Raw genomic sequence first — 23,335 nt, forward strand, 5'->3', positions numbered from 1 at the left:
AAAATTATTCAGAGATAAACGGCTTTTTGTGAAATTCGATAGAACAGTCACTTTAACCATTCATTTTTGGCATCAGTAAGACGTCAGACATCTAAACAATAGTTTTGAACAGTAATTTCCTCCATAACAGCAGGAAACCCCCCTCTGCTTCCAACTCCTCCCTCCGTGGGCGTTCTTCTTGGCTGCAGCGGCCGTCACAAGCTTGTCACCAGTCTCACTGCTTTGCTGCTGCTGCTGCCTGTCTGCGCGGCCGCTGTTTGAGGAAGTCTGGATGGACTCGCTCGCTTCTTGGAGTTTTGGTTGAGAGAAGCTTTTGCGATTCTGGTCATATTTATGCTGCGTGTTTCAAAGTGTGTTCCACCTGTAATCTATTATGCAAATTTGCAATCCCGCATCGCCAGCAATCAGCGCGAAAACGAAAGCGTTTTCCCCCATCCGTTTTCATGAGAATGGCTGCTTTTTGCTTGCCTTCCTCTAGTCAGGAGAGCACTGTCGCCACTTAGTGGCTCAGTGGAATGGGTTGTAAACGTTCGGTGGCTCCAATAATTATATAAGAGATGTAAAAGGGTTAGATGCACATCCCACGGTCAAAAAAAAAAAATCATTTTTTTTACGTATTAACACGTTGACTGCCACTGACGTATATATACGTCAAAAAAAATCCAGCGGTTTTTTTGACGGTGCTACGTGGATCAATGCCCCCCGCGTCTCCTATGGAGATATTGGAAGTATTGAATGTGTATAATCTATTTTACCGACCAGCTAGGTGGCGACGGTGCCCTCCCGACAGAGAGAAAGTCAACCAAAAGCAGCCGCCTCCCGCATACATTCTATTAGTACTTTTCTGAACTTTGTGTTCACAAACTCCAAGCAGAAAAGAATCCTCGGCTCTTTTAAAATGAGCCAGAATCCTTAAAAAAACGGCCTGGCAGAAGCTACCTACAGCAAAAAAAAAACGGCTGGCAGTCAATGTGTTAATACGTCATTGGCAGTCAACCGTTGGATTATTTTTGACGTATTAATACGTCATTGGCAGTGAACGTGTTAAATTTCAATTTCATTTCGGCACAATCAAATTTGCTTCACCAAATTTAGCCCGTTCTAGTTCTGCCCTTTAAAGAACAATTTATACAATCTCACCTTTGTGTCAAATTCCATTTTGAGGCAGAATAATTTATCAGACGAGGCGACAATGTGACGTATTATCATGCAGGTTTCCACGGAAGAAATGAGACGCATGCTAGATAGTAGGGGTGTCACGATACACTCAGTTCACGATACGATACAATACAATACATGATATTGGGTTCACGATAACGATACAATATGATATTTTAACAATATTTTTTTGCGATCGATTTGTAAGTTGAGGGGGCATCCTCCACGCTAATTTGAGTAATTTCACCATTTTCATCCTCCGTGTCTGTAACCTCCCTCGTCTGTTCAAACAAAGCAATGAAAAGGAGAGCGAGCATGCAATCAGATGCAGATCAGTGCCACCATGTTCAGCTTCTTTTTCTCGCGATATGAGATTTCATCTCAATAATACATATTGTCACGTTTTGATATTGCAATATATTGTGGGACGATATATTTTGACATTCCTCCTAGATAGGGATGGGCAGGGGCGGACTGGGACCATAATTCAGGCCGGGCATTAGATACCATGCAGGCCAGGCCAACACACGCGGACACACATGCGAAAAACTTGGGCAGTTTGAAGTAAGATTTGGTGAATATAATGCTAATGTGATGTTAAATGTTATGTTACCTATTTGTTCACTAATATAATTCAACATTGCCTAGATAACTGCAAGTGTAATATGAAGACATAAAAACAAAAACATGCCTCTGTACAAAAGCTTCACAGCAAACTTCATTTAAGGAAGAGTGCAGTGTCCTGTCTTGGCTTGTCTGAGGTTAAATGCAAATACAAAAAAATCAAACTGCTTCATCTTTAAACTGTATTTTGCAGTTCTACTGATAATCACATAAAGCACATTAATGTGAAAGCAATAAGCATATAGCCTACATGTTTCACTTTATGCTCTGAAATTGTAGCCTACCTGAAGGTTCCTGATTCTGATAAGTTCAACACCACCTCCAGCTCTGCAGGAGCACCTGCTGCAGTGCTAGTGCTGCTTCTGCCTCCTACATAAATAAATATATACAAATTAGTGTTCATTTAATTTCTCTCGAATAATGACACAATAGACAATTGTCTACCACTGATATTGTAGTTTAGACACAACATAGACTCCTTGCTTTCCACCTCTCTGCAACTCTTTTCTTCTCCATTTTGGCACCATTGAACAGCAAGCCCCGCCCACCCGCGCTGGGGTCTCAGCAGCTTCTGACTCAAAAGTTAACGCATTCCTCCCTGCCTGGCTGCCTGCAGCCTGCCTGCCTGCAATCTGCACAACTAGGAACACACTCGCTCTGTCGCTGTGTTTAAATCGCTCGTCAAAAGGCACAATTCTCAAGACTCGTTTTTTTCGCTTGTATGACGTCATCGGAGCGATCGCGCCCCGGCCTGGGATTCGTGGGGTGTTTGTCCACTACGAGCCACCGTACTTGTTTACAAGCTAAGCCTATCGGCGCGCTCCTAACTAGGCTTGCACGGTATACCGGTATTAGTATGGTACCGTGGTTCCCTGCCGTTAAAAAGGATACTATACCACGTTAATTTAGTACCGATACTTAAAAAAATGTCATGGGTTGCGTCAGTGTGCGACCGTGGTGTTTGTTAGCGGAGGAGAGAGACACAGCGGCATTAAAGCACCACATAATAAGCCTACATTTCAATAGCCTACATTTATGTGTGAAAATAATACATATTACTAGATAGATTAACCATAAATCTGGCACTTCATGTTAATGAAGTTTAAACCCAGGATTATTAACCCACATAGGCTACACTACAGCACAGGCACACTACAGTTGATGTGCACTAAAGTAGACTGAACACAAATGACTCAATACACCTTGGCAGAGTTCTGCACTTTACTGAGCACATTTTCTCATTTTCTATTTAGATTTTTTTTTAAATTGAGTAAATTAGATGACAATGATATCAAACTGAAAATGTTTTGTCCCCTCTATTTATTCCACTACTTTTCCTGATGTTTTAGTTTTTTGCCGTGGTATCGTTTCAGTATCAGTATCGAGATACTTAGGCAGGTATCGGTATCGAACTCATAATTTTGGTATCGTGACATCCCTACTCCTAACGCGAGCTCTATACCGGTAGTACAGACTTCACTTCATGTCAGCTATCAGCCTGTCAATCAGCTGTCAATGCGGTTTGTTGCCACACAATAAACCAGCGGTTTGTTCCAAGCCAGTGTGATCCTTGACTCACTCTCACACGGCAGCCAATCAGCGTTGAACATCGAGCGACTGTTGGCAGCAAAATTTCACTCGAGTTGGGATATTTCATCTCGGGCGACAAACGAAGTTTCACCCTATCGCTCTGTCGCTCGGACGCCCAGCGATTTTTACGAATATACGCTCAATCGCTCGTTTGCATTTACTTTGTATGTAAACTCGATGCCAGCGAAAAACTTTAATAGGTCGGTGTGAACGCACCTTGACACACAGCTATAGAGCTGTCATCATTATATAAAGCTCATCATATAGAGCTGTCATCATTTAAAGGTGCCAGATTATACAGTTTCCAACTTTCCATGATTGTATTTTCAAATATGCTATGACTCAGGATAAGAATAATCTCCTTTGTGATGTTCTGTAAATGTAGTTTAGTTGAAAGTGTAGGAATTTTCAAAACTGAATCCTCACGGGCAGAACACTACTGTCACTCACTGGAGGGTGGGGCAGTTCAAATGCTGCAAACATGTTTGGTTGCAAGATTTATTTTAATGTTTAGCAATTGTTTAGTGAAGAGATAGAGAATGTGACAGTTTGGGAGAGGTCAGGATGAGATGAGTGTAGGTGAATGTGACAGTTTGGGGGAGGTCAGGATTAGATGAGTGTTGGTGAATGTGGCAGTTTGCGGCGGCTTTAGCTCAGGAGGTAGAGCGGGTCGGCCAATGACGCAAGGGTTGGCGGTTCGATCCCCGCTCCCTCCCAGCTGCTGTCGCTGTGTCCTTGGGCAAGACACTTAACCCTCCTTGCCTCGTATGATTGGTATGAATGTAGACATGAATGATGGTGGTCGGAGGGGCCGTTGAGCGCCGATGTGTGGCTGCCACGCTTTCGAACCACCGGTACGAATGGTGTGAATGAATAATGATTCTGTGAAGCGCTTTGAGCACTTGGAAAGGCGCTATATAAATCCAATCATTATTATTATTATTATTATTTAGTTTTGGGGGGGGTCAGGATTGATTGATTGATTGAAGTGTTTATTTCAAATATGAAAGCAAAATAATAAAATAAAAGCCATTTCAGAAACAAAGAAAAATAGAATATATACATATTCGAAAAGGAGTGAGAAGAAGTAAAACTTATTAACTCCCACCCCTTCTCCATAAATAATAAATAATAACAAGCTTCCTGGTCTAACCCTGTCTATACACTACTGTGTAATATTTACTAATAATTCTGTTTCAGATTTTATAATAATATGAAAATATAAATATAATATATACACATCATACAATAACATGTATACAGTACATATATACATATTAATATACACACACATTCATATTTGTACATTCATATATATGCGACAGTTTGGGGGGGGGTCAGGATGAGATGAGTGTTGGTGAATGTGACAGTTTGGGGGGGTCAGGATGAGATGAGTGTTGGTGATTGTGACAGTTTGGGGGGGGGGTCAGGATGAGATGAGTGTTGGTGATTGTGACAGTTTGGGGGGGGTCAGGATGAGATGAGTGTTGGTGATTGTGACAGTTTGGGGGGGGTCAGGATGAGATGAGTGTTGGTGATTGTGACAGTTTGGGGGGGGGGTCAGGATGAGATGAGTGTTGGTGAATGTGACAGTTTGGGGGGGGTCAGGATGAGATGAGTGTTGGTGAATGTGACAGTTTGGGGGGGGGGTCAGGATGAGATGAGTGTTGGTGAATGTGACAGTTTGGGGGGGGGGGGTCAGGATGAGATGAGTGTTGGTGAATGTGACAGTTTGGGGGGGGGGGTCAGGATGAGATGAGTGTTGGTGAATGTGACAGTTGGGGGGGGGGGTCAGGATGAGATGAGTGTTGGTGATTGTGACAGTTTGGGGGGGGGGTCAGGATGAGATGAGTGTTGGTGAATGTGACAGTTTGGGGGGGTCAGGATGAGATGAGTGTTGGTGATTGTGACAGTTTGGGGGGGGGTCAGGATGAGATGAGTGTTGGTGATTGTGACAGTTTGGGGGGGGTCAGGATGAGATGAGTGTTGGTGATTGTGACAGTTTGGGGGGGGTCAGGATGAGATGAGTGTTGGTGATTGTGACAGTTTGGGGGGGGGGTCAGGATGAGATGAGTGTTGGTGATTGTGACAGTTTGGGGGGGGTCAGGATGAGATGAGTGTTGGTGATTGTGACAGTTTGGGGGGGGGGGGGGTCAGGATGAGATGAGTGTTGGTGATTGTGACAGTTTGGGGGGGGGGTCAGGATGAGATGAGTGTTGGTGAATGTGACAGTTTGGGGGGGTCAGGATGAGATGAGTGTTGGTGATTGTGACAGTTTGGGGGGGGTCAGGATGAGATGAGTGTTGGTGATTGTGACAGTTTGGGGGGGGGGTCAGGATGAGATGAGTGTTGGTGATTGTGACAGTTTGGGGGGGGGGTCAGGATGAGATGAGTGTTGGTGATTGTGACAGTTTGGGGGGGGGGGTCAGGATGAGATGAGTGTTGGTGATTGTGACAGTTTGGGGGGGGGGGTCAGGATGAGATGAGTGTTGGTGATTGTGACAGTTTGGGGGGGGTCAGGATGAGATGAGTGTTGGTGAATGTGACAGTTTGGGGGGGGGGTCAGGATGAGATGAGTGTTGGTGATTGTGACAGTTTGGGGGGGTCAGGATGAGATGAGTGTTGGTGATTGTGACAGTTTGGGGGGGGGGTCAGGATGAGATGAGTGTTGGTGATTGTGACAGTTTGGGGGGGGGGTCAGGATGAGATGAGTGTTGGTGATTGTGACAGTTTGGGGGGGGGGTCAGGATGAGATGAGTGTTGGTGATTGTGACAGTTTGGGGGGGGGGTCAGGATGAGATGAGTGTTGGTGATTGTGACAGTTTGGGGGGGGGGTCAGGATGAGATGAGTGTTGGTGATTGTGACAGTTTGGGGGGGTCAGGATGAGATGAGTGTTGGTGATTGTGACAGTTTGGGGGGGGTCAGGATGAGATGAGTGTTGGTGATTGTGACAGTTTGGGGGGGGTCAGGATGAGATGAGTGTTGGTGAATGTGACAGTTTGGGGGGTCAGGATGAGATGAGTGGGGTTCTCAGAGATTCCAGGGCAAAGCCACAGTACATGGTATGTCTGTATTTGAGTTCATGAAGTGTTTAAAAAGTGATAATGGCAGAAATGTGTCTGGGATTGCGTGTCTTTGAAATTCTTTGACAGTTGGCTCGGTGGTCTCACAATGCGAAGCAGCACTTCCACTGTATGATGAAGCAGCACACTGCCACTGTATGATGAAGCAGCACTGATGAAGCAGCACTGCCACTGAATGATGAAGCAGCACTGCCACTGAATGATGAAGCAGCACTGCCACTGAATGATGAAGCAGCACTGCCACTGTATGATGAAGCAGCACTGCCACTGTATGATGAAGCAGCACTGCCACTGAATGATGAAGCAGCACTGCCACTGTATGATGAAGCAGCACACTGCCACTGTATGATAAAGCAGCACTGATGAAGCAGCACTGCCACTGTATGATGAAGCAGCACTGCCACTGTATGATGAAGCAGCACTGCCACTGTATGATGAAGCAGCACTGATGAAGCAGCACTTCCACTGTATGATGAAGCAGCACTGATGAAGCAGCACTGCCACTGTATGATGAAGCAGCACTGATGAAGCAGCACTTCCACTGTATGATGAAGCAGCACTGCCACTGAATGATGAAGCAGCACTGCCACTGTATGATGAAGCAGCACTGCCACTGAATGATGAAGCAGCACTGCCACTGTATGATGAAGCAGCACACTGCCACTGTATGATAAAGCAGCACTGCCACTGTATGATGAAGCAGCACTGATGAAGCAGCACTTCCACTGTATGATGAAGCAGCACTTCCACTGTATGATGAAGCAGCACTTCCACTGTATGATAAAGCAGCACACTGCCACTGTATGATGAAGCAGCACTGATGAAGCAGCACACTGCCACTGTATGATGAAGCAGCACTGATGAAGCAGCACTGCCACTGAATGATGAAGCAGCACTGATGAAGCAGCACTGCCACTGTATGATGAAGCAGCACTGCCACTGTATAATAATAATAATAATAAATTCAATTTATATAGCACACTTTAAAATCCAAGGACTTCACAAGGTGCTTTACAGATGCATGATAAAAACAATCAAGCAATCAAACAGGGAAAAATAAAAAAATATATAAAGAAACCGCCACTAAAAGAATAAAAAGATAAAAGGATAAAAACATAACACGTGTAAAGAGAGAGGGAGGACCCTAGGGGAAAGCTAAAATAAATAAGTGGGTTTTGAGTTTTGATTTAAAAACGTCAAAAGAGTCTGTAGCCCTGTATGATGAAGCAGCACTGCCACTGTATTTTGGGATAGATTAGACTCATTTGAAGCATGTGTCCTTGAGATGATGACAGCTTGGACATTCTTCTTGTAATTCACCAGATCTGTACCGCTGGCTTTTGGGATTCCAGTTAACAATGCCAAGTGCAACTGACACAAACGAACGACATGCTGTATGAATGGGCAAGCAGTCAGTGAAGTCTGGTATTCTGCAGAGCGGCGGGTGCTGAGTGGGGATGGAAATCTATTGATCCTGACTCTGTGTGTGTGTGTGTGTGTGTGTGTGTGTGTGTGTGTGTGTGTGTGTGTGTGTGTGTGTGTGTGTGTGTGTGTGTGTGCTGCAGTAAGGGACCCATGCATTAAGCCATGATACACCATGATAAACTCTCCAGCTCCAAAACATGGCCTGTACTGGATTTTTCAAGTCAGATAGTAGTAAGTACATTTAATGGGTATCTTACTCTAGTATTCCACTACGACTACGCTATTCTATGTCATCTCTACTATTACCGTTATTTCCTGTTAGCTGGTGAACTATGTTAGCCTGGCAAACCACACGTGAACTCACATTTTATTTTGTTCTTCGTTCCCGTCTGGCCTGAAGCCTTCACAACAGTCTTTGCAGTGGGCGGAAGTTGGGCGGGTGTACTTGCCTTGACATTTGTGTTTCACATCAGTGTAATTCATATTCAGACTTGGGATCATATATCGAGCTGGAGACGACGGGTGATGCAACGAGTTTATGGACATCCTATTCAAGTTCAACGTTGGACAGCCTTTGCTATGGAGACTTGGTAGGTCAGGCCGACCAGCAGCTGTACAGTTGCTGCTTCAAATCCCAGTAGACTGAATTTCACAACTTTCTTTGTGCTCCCTCATTCTGACCTGCTGTTTCATACATTTAGCTCCAATGTTTAAAATGTATGCATATGTTTTCAGTATAAGTCGGAATCAAACCCCAGATCACCCCAAAATAAATCACACCTAGAGGACAAATAAAGTAGTAACGTACCACACACCATTTTCTTTCTGAGCTAATGAGGGACAGTTTTAGGATAGCGTTTCTCTGCAGTATGATCTATGCCAGGGGCCCGATCTCACTCAGTGTGGCCCCTGGGGTCTTTTTCTTTTTCTTTTTAAGGCGGATGTTTTTGGTTATGTTAGGTTAGGTTAGACCACCCAAATCTGTGTTTTTATTTTAATGTACCGTAAATTCCGGACTATAAGCCGCACCTTTTTTCCCGTTTTTTGGCCTTTTTTGGCCCCTGCGGCTTATATAAAGGTGCGGCTTATCTATGGATTTTTTCAAAAAAAAAAAAAAAAAATCTCTCTTTTTTAGCACTCTTTCTAACTATAAATCCTATATAACTATAATAAGTTTTAATTTCCTCTCTTGCCCTCTTTTCACCACACTGTATGACACTGTATGACACTGTGTGCACTGTAAAAAACAACACAGGTGGTGTTGTGTTATGTTGTTTTGTTGAAATGTTAATAAATGGGAGCTTCCTCAAACAGCCATCTCTTTCCCAACAATCCCCTCTGTGCATGAACCCTTACATATGGTAATTAAACATTAAAACACAAAAAAAAAAAAAAAAATACCATTAAAACACCCGCGGCTTATAGTCCGGTGCGGCTTATATAAGAAAAAAATAGTCAACTTTGCAGGTGCGGCTTATACACCGGTGCGGCTTATAGTCCGGAATTTACGGTACATCCCAGAACATGGCGCTAATGGCGTTAACATTGTCCATCCACATACTGTTTAACGTTAGCATTTGAGCTAACACTATTGTAAGAAACTATATCCAGGATGCACATTGCACATGCAGCATTACTAATCTGATTAATGACATATTTGGGTGATGTACCCCATCAAATTAATGTAGCGGGCTGTTTTAAAGCTAGAGCAAAGTTTCTGGTGTCATCTGAATGGACGAATTACTACATTTGAAAATTCAAAATATAAATGTTGGTATAATAAACTTAGATTACCAGTCCTTTTCATCAAATTAGTAGCTATAATTGGGAGTGATGGTAGCGAGGACATTTTTTTGTGGCCCTCTCTATCACCAAAGTTGCCCATCCCTGATCTACAGTATGCTGTGCTGTGCTCCAGGCACTCAGGCATGTGTGTTTCTCTGCAGTATGATCTATGCTGTGCTGTGTTCCAGGCACTCAGGCATGTGTGCTGTAATGTGTTGCTCCAGGGTGTGGTTGCCTGGGAAGGCTCTGGCTCCGTTTCCCCTATACTCCATCAGCATCACTTACACACCACAACTACAGCCCCCGACCCATACTGGATTTTTGGGGCCGATGCTGATACTGATATTAGGGAGTCTTTTTATATATATATATATATATATATAGGGGGCAGTTTAGTAGGAGGGCAATTTTTATATATATATATATATATATATATATATATATATATATATATATATATATATATATATATATATATATATCAGAAGGAGCACTCAGGTCGTCTTTAGATGGTTTATTATAAGGTACATCTTATAATAAACCATCTAAAGACGACCTGAGTGCTCCAGTATTCTCCTTCTGATGCTACTGTGGTTCCTCAACTGTTGAGCACCAGTCTACGTCTTGTGGTTTAGCGCATGAACTTTCTCTCTCTCTCTCTCTATATATATATATATATAGTGTGTGTGTGTGTGTGTGTGTGTGTGTGTGTCTGTGTCGCTTAAACCAAATGTTTTATGGTCACTCAAGACTCTCTGGATCACATGTTGGCTTGGTTACAGCCTTAAAACTTGGAACCCGGAACTTACTTCCGGGGCAAATTACGTCACAAAAATTCTCGTGCCTGTTGAGCTCTATATCGGTCGGGCTCAAACAAGAACACACTCGCATACACACACACACACACACACACACACACACGCACACACGCACACACACACACACACACACACACACACGTGTGCACACACACACACACACACACACACACACACACACACACACACACACACACACACACACACCCATCATCCAACCAGCCACAGCCTTGCACTGTGTGTTGCATGTGCTTGTGAGATCAGCAGATATGGGGCCTGCATCCTTTGAGCCACATGTAATGCAGCATGAGGTGTGAAGGAGGGGCTGCAGATCATCCCTCTGATGAAACCTTGGCTCCACAGACACACATGTGCTGAAGATCTCTCTCCTGCTCTGAGCACCAGAGGGGGGGGGGGGAACTGGTTTCAGACGCGTGTCCGGTCAAACAAATCAATGTCCAATGCGATGCATTATCTTTGGATGCCTCAACGACATTTCATGCTTCAATAATGCTCACCGTAGTCGTTTGTAGTCGAGTCACTATATCTCGAGTTCGAGTCGAGTCTCAGGTCCCTGGCCCCATTACTTGAGTCCGAGTCCGGAGTTGCTGAACATGAGCGTGAGTCCACTAGGTGGAACACACGTGCCTCCCTTGCACAAAATTGAATAATGTCGTCATAATATTCATATAGCTATCAATAATCTTTTAGGGCCGATTACAAAAAAAAATCTTTATTCATTCACAAGTCCAAATGCATGAATAGTCGTGTCAGAGTCATCATCAGTGCACTGATGCAGTAGTAGCACCATCATTATGCTGCTGTATTTCTGCCTGTCCCACCATGCCCATGTTCCAAATCTGCCCAACAGACAGAAATATCAATAATTACGTCCATTTTCTGATGGATCAGTGCAATCAGCAGTCCAGTCAGTGACTCAACCAATTGCTCAGTCACCCAACTGCCCAGCAACTACTCACCCAAACAAGTCTGCCATTCAGCCCTCCACTCTGTTAAGGCTGAATTATGCTCACCCTGCCGTGAAGGGCGCGGGGGTGGAGCGAGGGCCGGGCGCGTCAAATGACGTAAATTTGTTGGGCGTGGTTATTCGCTACCTCCGTCTGGCGCTCGCCTTGTGCATGATTTTTTTTTCCTAACAGTGCGAGCAGCGCACGGCTTCTCTCCAAACATGTCAGCTTTCAAGCCACTGAACCCTGAACACTGAGCTGTGTTTTCGCCACATTTCTTGACCCATGTGGTAGGCTATAAACTTTGATTTGCAACTGTTCATTTTTACTAAATTCACCAAGTAAATGTGTTGTGTTGAGAGCATTATTGAGAGAGATTAAAAGCAGCACAGAGTAGGCTATCAGGGCTGAGAAGTAAAAACGGCTTTCAGTAAAAACAAGTTTGGTGATTTGAATCCTTCGTGTGCTGATGTACGGTCGTTTGAGAGTGAAAGCGCACTCAGTACTGCACATAATAGCGTTTGATTGCGACTTTTCACGGGCTGACCTCACCATTGTACAATACATGCTGATCACTTTCTGAGTATAATGGCATCTGCCCCAGCGCGAGGTTTGCACGGAGACTCGCGGGGCCCCACCCCACGGAGCTTTGCTCGAGTATAAGAGCACCTTAACACAGCCACCGGCTATCCAACAAGTCAGCAAAGAGCAGCCTGCGCCCACTCTCTCCTCTTTTCCACTCTCTCCTCTTTTCCACTCTCTCCTCTTTTCCACTCTCTCCTCTTTTCCACTCTCTCCTCTTTTCCACTCTCTCCTCTTTTCCACTCTCTCCTCTTTTCCACTCTCTCCATCCGCTGCAGATAACCTGTCACCATGGCAACGGCCTGCTAGAATAGTGCAGCGGCAGCAGAGCTGATCAGACCACACGAGCAGATGTAAGCGCTTTGTTTGGTTTTGACGCACCCAATCTGCTCTTCTGTTACATTACTGGAAGTGTAATCGCCTTCTGTAACGGGGGCTGTTGTATTCACATGTTGATCAGAGAAATTAATGGTAATTGCTATATTATTACAGTATTAAGTCTGTTGCCTAAATTTATTACGACTGCCTGAAATAAACAAAATCATCAGTCGGCAATGTGACTCGTCTAAATCTGGATGAGCGACGTGGTGAAATTGATCATCCTAAACTGTCATCCACCCAAGTATGATGAGAGTGACTGGTCTGGGTCCTCATGTAAAAGCAGACCACCAGGAATATATGCGTTACTGTGAAAGCTGCTCTGTCTGAAGGGCTCCTTACCGACTCCTCTGTGTATTTCTTTTTACAATCTGTTGCTTTATTATTACGATGATGTGTTTCGTTTTCTTTGGATTCTTGTCTTTATTTCACCAGGGGAAATTTGATGGACACGCCTGCTCTTTTTTAAAGCATTGCCTTCCTTTACACTCAGTGAGTAACACATATTCACAGCTGGGAGAGTGCAGCCACGTCTTTCTGCCGTCTACTACTACTCCCCCGACAGAGTTGGGGGATAGATGCCTTGCTCAGCGGCACCTCACCCGTATATTGAGGTGGTGGATTGTGTCATTCTTTTCACTTGCCAGACCCAGATGTTTCAGTCAGTGTTTTAATCAACTAGTAACTAGGTCAGTCCCTCCCCATGATGAGGAGGATGATGATGATCACATGCTTCACAGCTACCAGCAATAGCTGGTCACAGTAATAGTGACTCTATTATGAATCACATCATTCACAAGATTTACCCAAAATGGTTTCACTGTGAATGTGGTGCACCAAAGCAAGGAAAGATAAATCACAGTAATACATGAATTCTTCAATTTCAAATTAATTTGTACGGATGAAAGTCAAATAGGAGATTTTCTAAGACTGCTAAATTGCAAACTCTCATTTGGGTGAGACGGACCGGTGTTCAATTCCTGGCAGCATGTTGCGTTGATGCCCCCCATCTTAAACATTTTCTTCAGTAACTCAAACCCAAAACTGCTTCCTCCCATATTCATTGTATGCCTGGGCCTATTAACCCTAGGGTAGGGAATGCATCTCATGAAGTTCACACTCTGGGATAAAGCCTAAGCCCCCATTCACACAGTACGCCGAAGCAATGCTCAACCGAAGCTCTACCTACTCTGAACCCACAAGCTTCATTTAGGCGTCCTTGTTAACAGGCGAACTGAAGCTTCAAGCTTCAGTTCTGCTTACGTTCAGCGTCCTGTGTGAACAAGGGCTAACCCTAATGACCCAGCCTAAACCCAGACCCTAACCACCCAGCCTAAACCCAGACAATAACCACCCAGCCTAAACCCAGACCCTAACCACCCAGGCTAAACCCAGACCCTACCCACCCAGCCTAAACCCAGACCCTAACCACCCAGGCTAAACCCAGACAATAACCACCCAGCCTAAACCCAGACCCTAACCACCCAGGCTAAACCCAGACCCTAACCACCCAGCCTAAACCCAGACCCTAACCACCCATCCTAAACCCAGACAATAACCACCCAGCCTAAACCCAGACCCTAACCACCCAGGCTAAACCCAGACCCTAACCACCCAGCCTAAACCCAGACCCTAGTCTCTTAAAACAGACTGTCTTATCTACATCCGGCGGATGCAGCTATATACAGTCTGTACTTCGTGGGGGAGAATCATGCACCAAACGGAAGAGGAAGTTGAAAGGCGGGACTTCCGCTCATTCGTCCAATCAGAATTTAACATTAGCTAACTAGCTGTATACTGCTGTAGCTATCGTTAGCTAACGCTGATTAGTAAGACGAACGATAAGCTCAGTAACGTTAGCAACTTACCTCATCACTTTCGTTTAACTCTGGAATAAGTGCACGTCTTGCACGAGGTTCCTCCAAGCCGCGGATACATCGTTTACGTCTATCAGGGTCTTCTTTCACCGGTTTCGTCGGCGTAGCTTCCATGGTAATTCTAAAGCACTGCTAGCATTAGCAACCTGCATCGGTTTAAGTTTCCGGGGGGAACATATTTTTCGTGGACACGCGTGTCGTGATTGGTCAGATTCCGTCGAACTTCCTTCCGGTCTGAAGGTTTTTTTCACTACTTCCTTGTGCATGTTCTGGGGGTCTAACGTACAGACGGTATGGCGAGAGCATTTGAAAATTGTGGAAGCCAACTCGTCTGTTCTAAGAGACTACCCAGACCCTAACCACCCAGGCTAAACCCAGACCCTAACCACCCAGGCTAAACCCAGACCCTAACCACCCAGGCTAAACCCAGACCCTAACCACCCAGCCTAAACCCAGACCCTAACCACCCAGCCTAAACCCAGACCCTAACCACCCAGCCTAAACCCAGACCCTAACCACCCAGCCTAAACCCAAACCCTAACCACCCAGCCTAAACCCAAACCCTAACCACCCAGGCTAAACCCAGACCTTAAAGGAACACTCCGCCCATTTTCAACCAGCTTTTAATCATTAGAACATCAGTAGTATATCAGAAAACTGTAAACGGTTTTGAAGTCTGTCATTTAATTTGACAGTTATTGAGTGTTAAAGTGTGGACCAGTGATGTCACTGGTCCACACTTTAACACTCAATAACTGTCAAATTAAATGACAGACTTCAAAACCGTTTACAGTTTTCTGATATACTACTGATGTTCTAATGATAAAAAGCTGGTTGAAAATGGGCGGAGTGTTCCTTTAACCACCCAACCTTGGGGCGGTCAGAATGGATAACCTTACATATACCCTGACATGCTGGTGCCGGGGATCGAACCACGACCTTTTCTATAAGCTATTAGTGGACGACCCGCTCTACCTCCTGAGCCACAGCTGTATCTCCAAACAGACATAGAAATAGACTGATAGAGGGCAGGTAGTTTAAACAGACATAGAAATAGACTGATAGAGTGCAGGTAGTTTAGCAGACAGACAGTCCAACCTAGTCTGGGGCCAAAAACACCTGGTCATCCGGTAAGAAAGCGGAAACAGCCATTGCAAATCTGGTGGATACGGAACTTCTCTGTGCTCCAGCAAACAATTCTGCTCTGAAAACTGGACGCCATAGTAAATGTAAATGTGATGCGAGTTATCTACCTACTGTATGTACCTACCTATTAATACACAAAAATAAATCTTCTCCTCTCTTCTTTTTCTCCGCAGAGCGACAGGCTTCTGATCAAAGGTGGGAGGATCGTGAACGATGACCAGTCCTTCTGTGGCGATATCTACATGGAGGATGGAGTCATTAAGTAAGTCCTCTGCTCTGCTCTCATCTAATCCCCATTTCCCTTCATCCTCTATGGCAGTGGTTGTTCCTATACCATAAGGGGGGGGGGGGGGGGGCACTTCTCTGTGCTCCCTCTCTGCTCGTCATCCATTCTCTCAAACTGTCAGCCAGTCTCATCCTTATCATCTCATCCCCATTGCCTCTCCTCTTTGGGATTTCACTGGAGCTTTTCCGTGACACAGCAGGTCGCACTATAGCCCAGTTTGGCACTCTTTTCCGGGTAGTACGTGATCGTCTCCCCTACAAGAGTCCCATATCCGTACATAGACTTGCATGTGACTCTCTCTCTCTCAAGCTGTCTAAATCAAGCTGTCTAAATCAGTGATACGCACGTATTTACAAGTGTCACAGAAACATTTCAAAGCCACCTACTAGAGCAGAAGGGTTGATTGCTTCTCGACGGAGGGGTTTGAAAGCTCGACGCTGCTCATAAATGCCTCTTTTTATCCGAAGTCTATGCCGGTGATATTATTTTTTGTGGGTTAGAGCTCCCAGCCATCACAGCGCCCCTCCTGTTCGAAAGCTCGGTAAAAATAATTACATTCATGTTTTTTTTTACAACGTTAATGATTAACCGGTTAATTGATCGTTAAGGTCCGCAACTAACGGTTAAGGAAAATGCATACAGCCTGACAAAGACCAGCGGTTGAAACGCGTTGCGTTTTTGTGTTTGCCCGTATCAAATTGAAGATGTATTCTGGTTTGTAACTCTTTGCAGTACGCAGATTAGGGCTGTGAATCTTCCCTGGCCTCACGATTCGATTCGATTACAATTCATCTGTCAACGATTCGATTCGATTCAACGATGCATCACGATGCATCTCGATGCAGCTCAAAGTATCACATCCTCGATTTTCTATATTACTGCACATGGCTACTTTCTCATCAATTAATAACAGCAGTCAGATATATCAAGTCAACTCCTTTTTTATTCAGAAAGTGCTTTAAAATCTGAATATAAACATACATTTTAAACATAATGTCTTATCCATACCTGTGAAAAAGGTGACAGCGACTGGTACCAGTGCAAACACAAAATCATTCACTAAAGTGCACTATTTTGGAATCAAAAATTGCACGTGCTTGCTTATTAATTGTAAACCAAAATAAATACATAGGCCTAGCCTGCCTGTATTTGTGTGAAATCATTCAACCCTCAAATCTAAACATAAATCCTTCTGCAGTTCAGTTCTGTAACATTAAAAAGAAAAAGGTTTTCACATAGCAACTGTCACACAGCACTTCCTGAATGTGGCAAACATCAAGTGTGAACACAGCAGACAACAGCAATATTTAAAACTGTCAATAATAAACTACCAACAAAGTGCCAGGTATACTTCTTCATAAAAGAAAACATTAAAATGCTAACATAAATGTCACAAAAATATATAACAGAAATAGTATAGGCCTAGCCTATATTTCTGTGAAAATATTAATTCAAGCCTCAGAAACAAAATATAAATCCTGCTTCTGCAATGTGCTATAATCTACAAAAATAAGGTTTATTGCAGCTCTACAGCACACTGAATGTGACAAACATGACTGAGTCTGACTGAACAGAGCAGACAACAAGACTAACAGTCGAGTTGTACTAAACTAGCATCAAACTACTAATTAGTTTTTATATAGGGAGGTGTACTTGTTCATATATCAAAATGTTAAATTGTCAAGAAAATAAAGTATAGGCCTAGCCTAAGCCTACCCATATTGTGTGAAATGGTACCCACAAAACCAAACATAAATCCTTCTGCCGTGCAGTTCAGTGCAAAAATAAGGTTTTCAAAAAAATATATACCGTTTTCAAATAGCAACTCTACATACAGTAACTTCTTCCTGAATGTGGCTATTATTAGCATCAAACTACTAAGTAGTTTATATAGTGAGGTGTACTTGTTCATAATCAAAATGTTAAAGTAAATTGTAAACAAAAATAAAGTATAGGCCTAGCCTACCCACATTGTGTGAAAATGGTACCCTCAAAACCAAAACCAAAATCCTTCTGGTGTCCAGTTCAGTGCAAAAATAAGGGTTAATTTTTTTTGGGTCAAATAGCAGCTCTCTAGCTGTTTTCACACATACAGACAGGGAAATTACCTGTAAATCAAGACTGGTTATTTCCCGGAATTTCCCTTCTTCACACCTGAGGGATCACATGTGTAAAAACAGCAGCGAAAGTACCTGTATTTGAGGGGGGTCGGGGGGGTCACTGCAGAGCGGGTGGGGAGTGACGTGTGCACTTGGATGGGGAATCGTCCTTATTTTATCCCTATCATATCAATCGTGGTCATTAGGGACAGTTCGTCAATAAAATCATAGGCAATGCAAGGCGGGCATCATGCACGTGACAAAATTAGGCAAAGCACACAAACTGCTCGACTTGCACTATAAGCTGAAATATAAAATTAGGATCAAAGCCTTTCACACTTTTGGATTAAACAAGATCCCGTTGCGTATAGGCTGAGGACCAGCATTTTATGGTTAAAACATCTTCACATGCAGCGTTTTGGTGACTGGTGAATGCGTGGATTATTGCCGTCAGACAATTTAACGTTATAGACACACACACACACACACACACACGACACGAGGGAGACGAGATGAGAGCAGGATCATGCAGTTCTGCGTGAACGATTAGATTAATGATCAATACTCACATTTCTCAAACAAATTATTATATCAACCATGTCGGTTATAGTGTAAAAAAATATTCAGGAAAAGCTTAAGACAATTTTCAGGACGATCAGCTGTTACTGGGAAACAAATCTACCAAAAGTGCATCACTCATGGAGCACAACCTCCTTCAGCAGCGCATGAGGTATGCCTGCTGGCAGGGAAAACATATAGGCCTACCGCACGCGAGTCTAATTGATTATTTGAGTTAATAATAATGTAGGCTATGAAGTAATCTACTTTACTTTTTATTTAAAAATATATATAAACATATGCCTTGTGTTATTTCAGGATAGCAGTGTGGATAAAGAGAAGGATTAGTGTAGACAGAAGAGTTCAATTAACATATTCTGTCCGTTTTTCCAATAGGCTACTGTTTCATGTTAATTTTGGATGATTTAACATTGGCTGTAAGGTAATTTAACTGTTGCACGCTGCGCTGTGCAGCAGGCATGGGGAGGAGGAGGTAGGACAAGAGGAGACGAGAAGATAATTTCGCCAGTTTGCTTTGATGTGCGCGAATGATTAGATGATGCACGCTGGAACGTTAAGCAACGTGTGTACACCTCGCCCATGAGAGAAGGACCGGCAAATGAAGACCCCACTTGTTCGTGTTAAACCATTTGTTAAAGGTCCCAATTCGTGCAGCTGTAACCTCTTAAAAACGTGTGTCTCTGGTCCATAAAACATGATTCTGGATTAATTTGTCGAAAATATAGCAACCCCGTTTGTTGTGACGGAGTTGTCCCTTCCTCATCTCGTTGCGTCCCAAGAATGGTCTGTTTCTATAATATATTCAGAACTAACAGTCCCCATTGGCCGCTGAGGGAGAGCCCGCCCCAGGCTCCCAGCGGCCAATCAGATTAGCGTCTGTGGACCAGCACGCTAGGTTGTGTCCACAACTAATGTTAGCAACGAGCTATCGTTGCTACGCTAAAGAGGACATCTCAAAATGCCTAGACTTACCGAATGCACCTCCGCAGTTGCTGGATCACGTACAGTTGGCGTCGCTCCAGCTAGAAGTGTTAATTTTGTGGCTATAGACAAAATGGTGCAGGTAGCTTGTGCGAGAGAGACGCGCGCAGTATGCTTGAGGACCATCGTGACGTCCCAATACCCCATCTGGGGAACAGAGCGTTAGGGGGCGTGGCTTGAAGGAGACTGCAGGGGGAAGCTGGATAGGGACAAATCCAACTGTGGCAGTTCTGAGCGTGTGACCACTCATTACAGGGAGGGATGACAGCAGTATATATGCATTTACAAGTAAAAACAGCTTTTGCACGGAATGGGACCTTTAAAAGTACCGTAAATTCCGGACTATAAGGCGCACCGGTGTATAAGCCGCACCTTCAAAGTTGACTATTTTTTTCTTATATAAGCCGCACCGGACTATAAGCCGCGGGTGTTTTAATGGTATTTTTTGTTTTTTTTTACAGTGCACACAGTGTCCGCGGTGTGGTGAAAAGAGGGCAAGAGAGGAAATTAAAACAGAAGTGGATTTATAGTTAGAAAGAGTGCTAAAGAAGAGAGAATTCCGTTTTTTATTTTTTTATTTTAGTTACTCACAGTACTATTGACCAGTCCAACTCAAAAGATATTCGGCAGTTTCACTTTGAGCTCTTGTTCCGCCGCTGTCCATCAATGGTTATGACGAGTCTCGCTGGGTACAGTACGCCAAAGCGATATCCATTGACTTTAACCTTTTCGATGATGCTGTTGTATGTTGCGCGTTTCTGTTGCACCAACGTGGAGAGGTCCTGCCGGACGAAAAAGCGCGTACCCTCCCAGGTGAGGGGCTTCTTCCCCGCAGCCTGGAGGATGAGTTGACGGTCGGGCCAGCGGAGTAGGCAGATGAAGATGGCCCTCGGTGGCAGGCCGGGGTCTGGACGTGGCCGAGGCGCCCGGTGTGCCCTGTCCACCTCTGGTGGTTTCTCGCCTTCCTTCAGGTCCAGGATGTAACACAGGATTTTGCCACGAAAGCGTCCATGTCACCAATCTCAGCTCCCTCTTTTACATTGATCAGGCGAATGTTATTTCTTTTACTCCTGCTGATTAAGTCATCAACCTGCGTGTGCAGGGTTTCGATTTGTTTTTGCATTTTATCCACTTTCGGACTCACTGTGTTGTTTTTGTCCTCCAGTGCGCTGATGCGCTTTTCCGCATTAGAAACTCTGTTCACGATTGCCTTATTTTCTTTAGTGAGTGAGTGGATGGACTTCTGCACGTTTTCAAACTTGTTTTCAAGCTGCTCAAACCTCTGAGCGATGTCGGACTTAAAAGTTTAGCCCAAGCCGTGTATCTCCAGCCTCCAGCAGGTGAGTCATTTCCTCATTCATGGCGGTGATTGCTTCGTCTTTTTCTTTCTGCTTACCTGTGTTGTGTTATGTTATGTTATGTTATGTTGTTAAAAGAGGGCAAGAGAGGAAATTAAAACAGAAGTGGATTTATAGTTAGAAAGAGTGCTAAAAAAGAGAGATTTTTTTTTTTTTTTTTTTAAATCCATAGATAAGCCGCACCGTTATATAAGCCGCAGGGGCCAAAAAAGGCCAAAAAACGGGAAAAAAACCACGGCTTATAGTCCGGAATTTACGGTAAGTCATCCTCTCCTCCGTTCCTCCTCTCTCTGGCTCTGTCTTGTGTGTGTGTGTCGCGGCATACCGGTCTTATCACAAGGTATGAAGTGGTCAAATGTCCGCGATGACGGGGGCGCGCTTATACCGGAAAACAACTTTCACACATGAAAGCATTACACCGCTTTCTTGTCATTTCCCGGTATAAAGCGCATGTGTGAAAACGGCTTATGACTCCTCTACATAGCTTCTTCCTGAATGTGGCTATTGGCTAACATCACAAACATGACTCACTGCTCAGCACTTGGGAATTTCTATGTTCTTCTGTAAGAACACTAGTTGATCGACATGTTCTGATGTGAGACAGCTTCTTTTTGCAGTGACCACATCTCCTGCGGTGGAGAATACTTGCTCTGCAGACACGCTTGTGCCTGCTGGGATACACAAGTATCGCTTTGCAGGCCGGGAGAGGAGGGGGAATGTGATCTCATGGACATGCCACCAGTCCAAAGGGTCCTCCTCTAAAGGGTCCTCCTCGAGAGGCAGAGCTGGGCCTTTACAGTATCTCTCAATTTCCTCCTCAGCCCTCATCTGAGGGGTCTTAGGTTGTGCTGTACCTTCATTGCCATTGAAAGAACTTCCCAGCAAACTCACCAGCAGCGATGTGGTCTTTCTTTTGGGAGCAGAGGGGCCGGCCTCCTCCATGGGCAGCTCTTCTTCTTCTTCCACTTCTTCTGTCCCCCCTTGCGCTTCATTCTGTGTTTAAACAAAAGAATAGGAAATAGCATTAAATAAACCAGCAGTTAGCACTTTCTCAGTCAATGCAACAGCTCACATATAGGATAACTGTTTTTCTGTCTTATAAAATGTTTACTCATTGTAGCTAATATATAATATTTTTATGACCATTTAAATTTTTAAGTTTTACATGAAACATTGTTAAATTACCTCGAAGGATACAGCCTCGAAGGATCCAGGGCAGAGGCTGTATGAAGGATCTTCTTCTCTGCCTCACTGTTGTACCTCTTGAGCAGATCTGTTCTGATGGCAAGCTTCATCTCACGGATCATGGGTGAGTCTCCGATGGTGTCTGTCATGTCCTGGAGGAGTCTTGCATTTAGTGGTGCAATGAGACACACTGTTGGATTGCTCTCTTCTGACATCAATGTTGTCATATCCTTCATTGGCTTTAGTGCATGTGTAACGGCGTTGTGTAGGTGGTACTTGCAGCAACCCATGTTAAGGGCTTGCCCAGGGGTGGATTCGAACTGCCGACCCTCGGCTTGGGAGACCGACATGTTAACCGCAACGCCAAGAGAGCTAGCTCCCTTGGCGGAGCTGATTAACATGCCTTTATACCTGGGGAGTGAATTTAACCAATCCACTCGCTACCACTCGGGACTCACGAGGAATCTGCGCTGATTCAACTCTGTTACACATGCACAGCATCCTCTGCATTTGTGACATCTGTTTCGTTGAGAGTGCAGATGTCTGACTCTGATCTTCTCACCTCTGGAGACAGCAAGGTGGCACATATCGCAGGTTGTTGTTCCAAGAACCTCTCCATAATGTCATATGCGCTGTTCCACCTTGTGGCAACATCAGTTATCAGTTTATGCTTGGCCAGTGTCTGACGTCCCTGATGCACTTGCAGGAGGTGACTTGCTGTAGTGCTGCGGTGGAAGAATTTTGATATCCGTCGGATTCTGGCCAGAACCCTGCAGAGCGTGGTCACTCTCTAAGCGCCCGCTGTGATGCGAGATTCAGCGTATGGGCGTAGCATTTTATGTGAGGGAATTGTCCCACTTGAGCTGCAACTATCATGTTAGAGGCGTTGTCTGTCACCAGCACTACATCTTTCTCTGATAGCTGCCATTCCTCCATGACACCAGACAGTAGCTCCGCCAGATGAGCACCGGTGTGCGACTCATTAACGGCTCTCGTTTGCAGCACGTGCGACACAATCTGCCAGTCATCGTTAACGTAATGTGCCGTTACTGTTAGATAACTTGTGGATACTGTAAATAAATTCAAAAACAAAAAATCCACTGATTGCAACGATATTGACATGACACTAGTAAAACATATTATAGAGTTTATAGCAAAACCACTGACCCATATCTTCAACCAATCAATAGTAACTGGCATATTCCCTGATAAAATGAAAATAGCAAAAGTGATTCCCATATACAAAAATGATAATAGACACTTATTCTCAAACTACAGACCAATTTCTCTCCTTCCTCAATTCTCTAAGATCTTAGAAAAACTCTTTGTTAGTAGACTGGATCATTTCATAGAAAAACACAGCTTACTAAGTGACAACCAATATGGCTTCAGAACTAACCGATCAACATCAA

The 23,335-nt window shown here is 44.2% G+C and overlaps 1 protein-coding gene across 5 annotated transcripts in view; it reads left to right on the forward strand.

The window, feature by feature from the left end:
• The window catches only part of dpysl3 (dihydropyrimidinase like 3), a gene marked incomplete at its 5' end in the record, with an annotated part of 181,146 nt that overhangs the window by 54,270 nt on the left and 103,541 nt on the right, over positions 1 to 23,335 (forward strand). For all 5 annotated transcript variants that reach the window (XM_083638675.1, XM_083638676.1, XM_083638677.1 and 2 more), the window contains one exon: positions 15,609 to 15,697. In XM_083638675.1, the coding sequence (XP_083494801.1) occupies positions 15,609 to 15,697 (89 nt within the window). The remainder of the gene's footprint in view (positions 1 to 15,608; positions 15,698 to 23,335) is intronic.

This window comes from Poromitra crassiceps, assembly GCF_964638095.1.
Source record: "Poromitra crassiceps genome assembly, chromosome: 1".
In the NCBI taxonomy this organism is placed as follows: Eukaryota; Metazoa; Chordata; class Actinopteri; order Beryciformes; family Melamphaidae; genus Poromitra; species Poromitra crassiceps.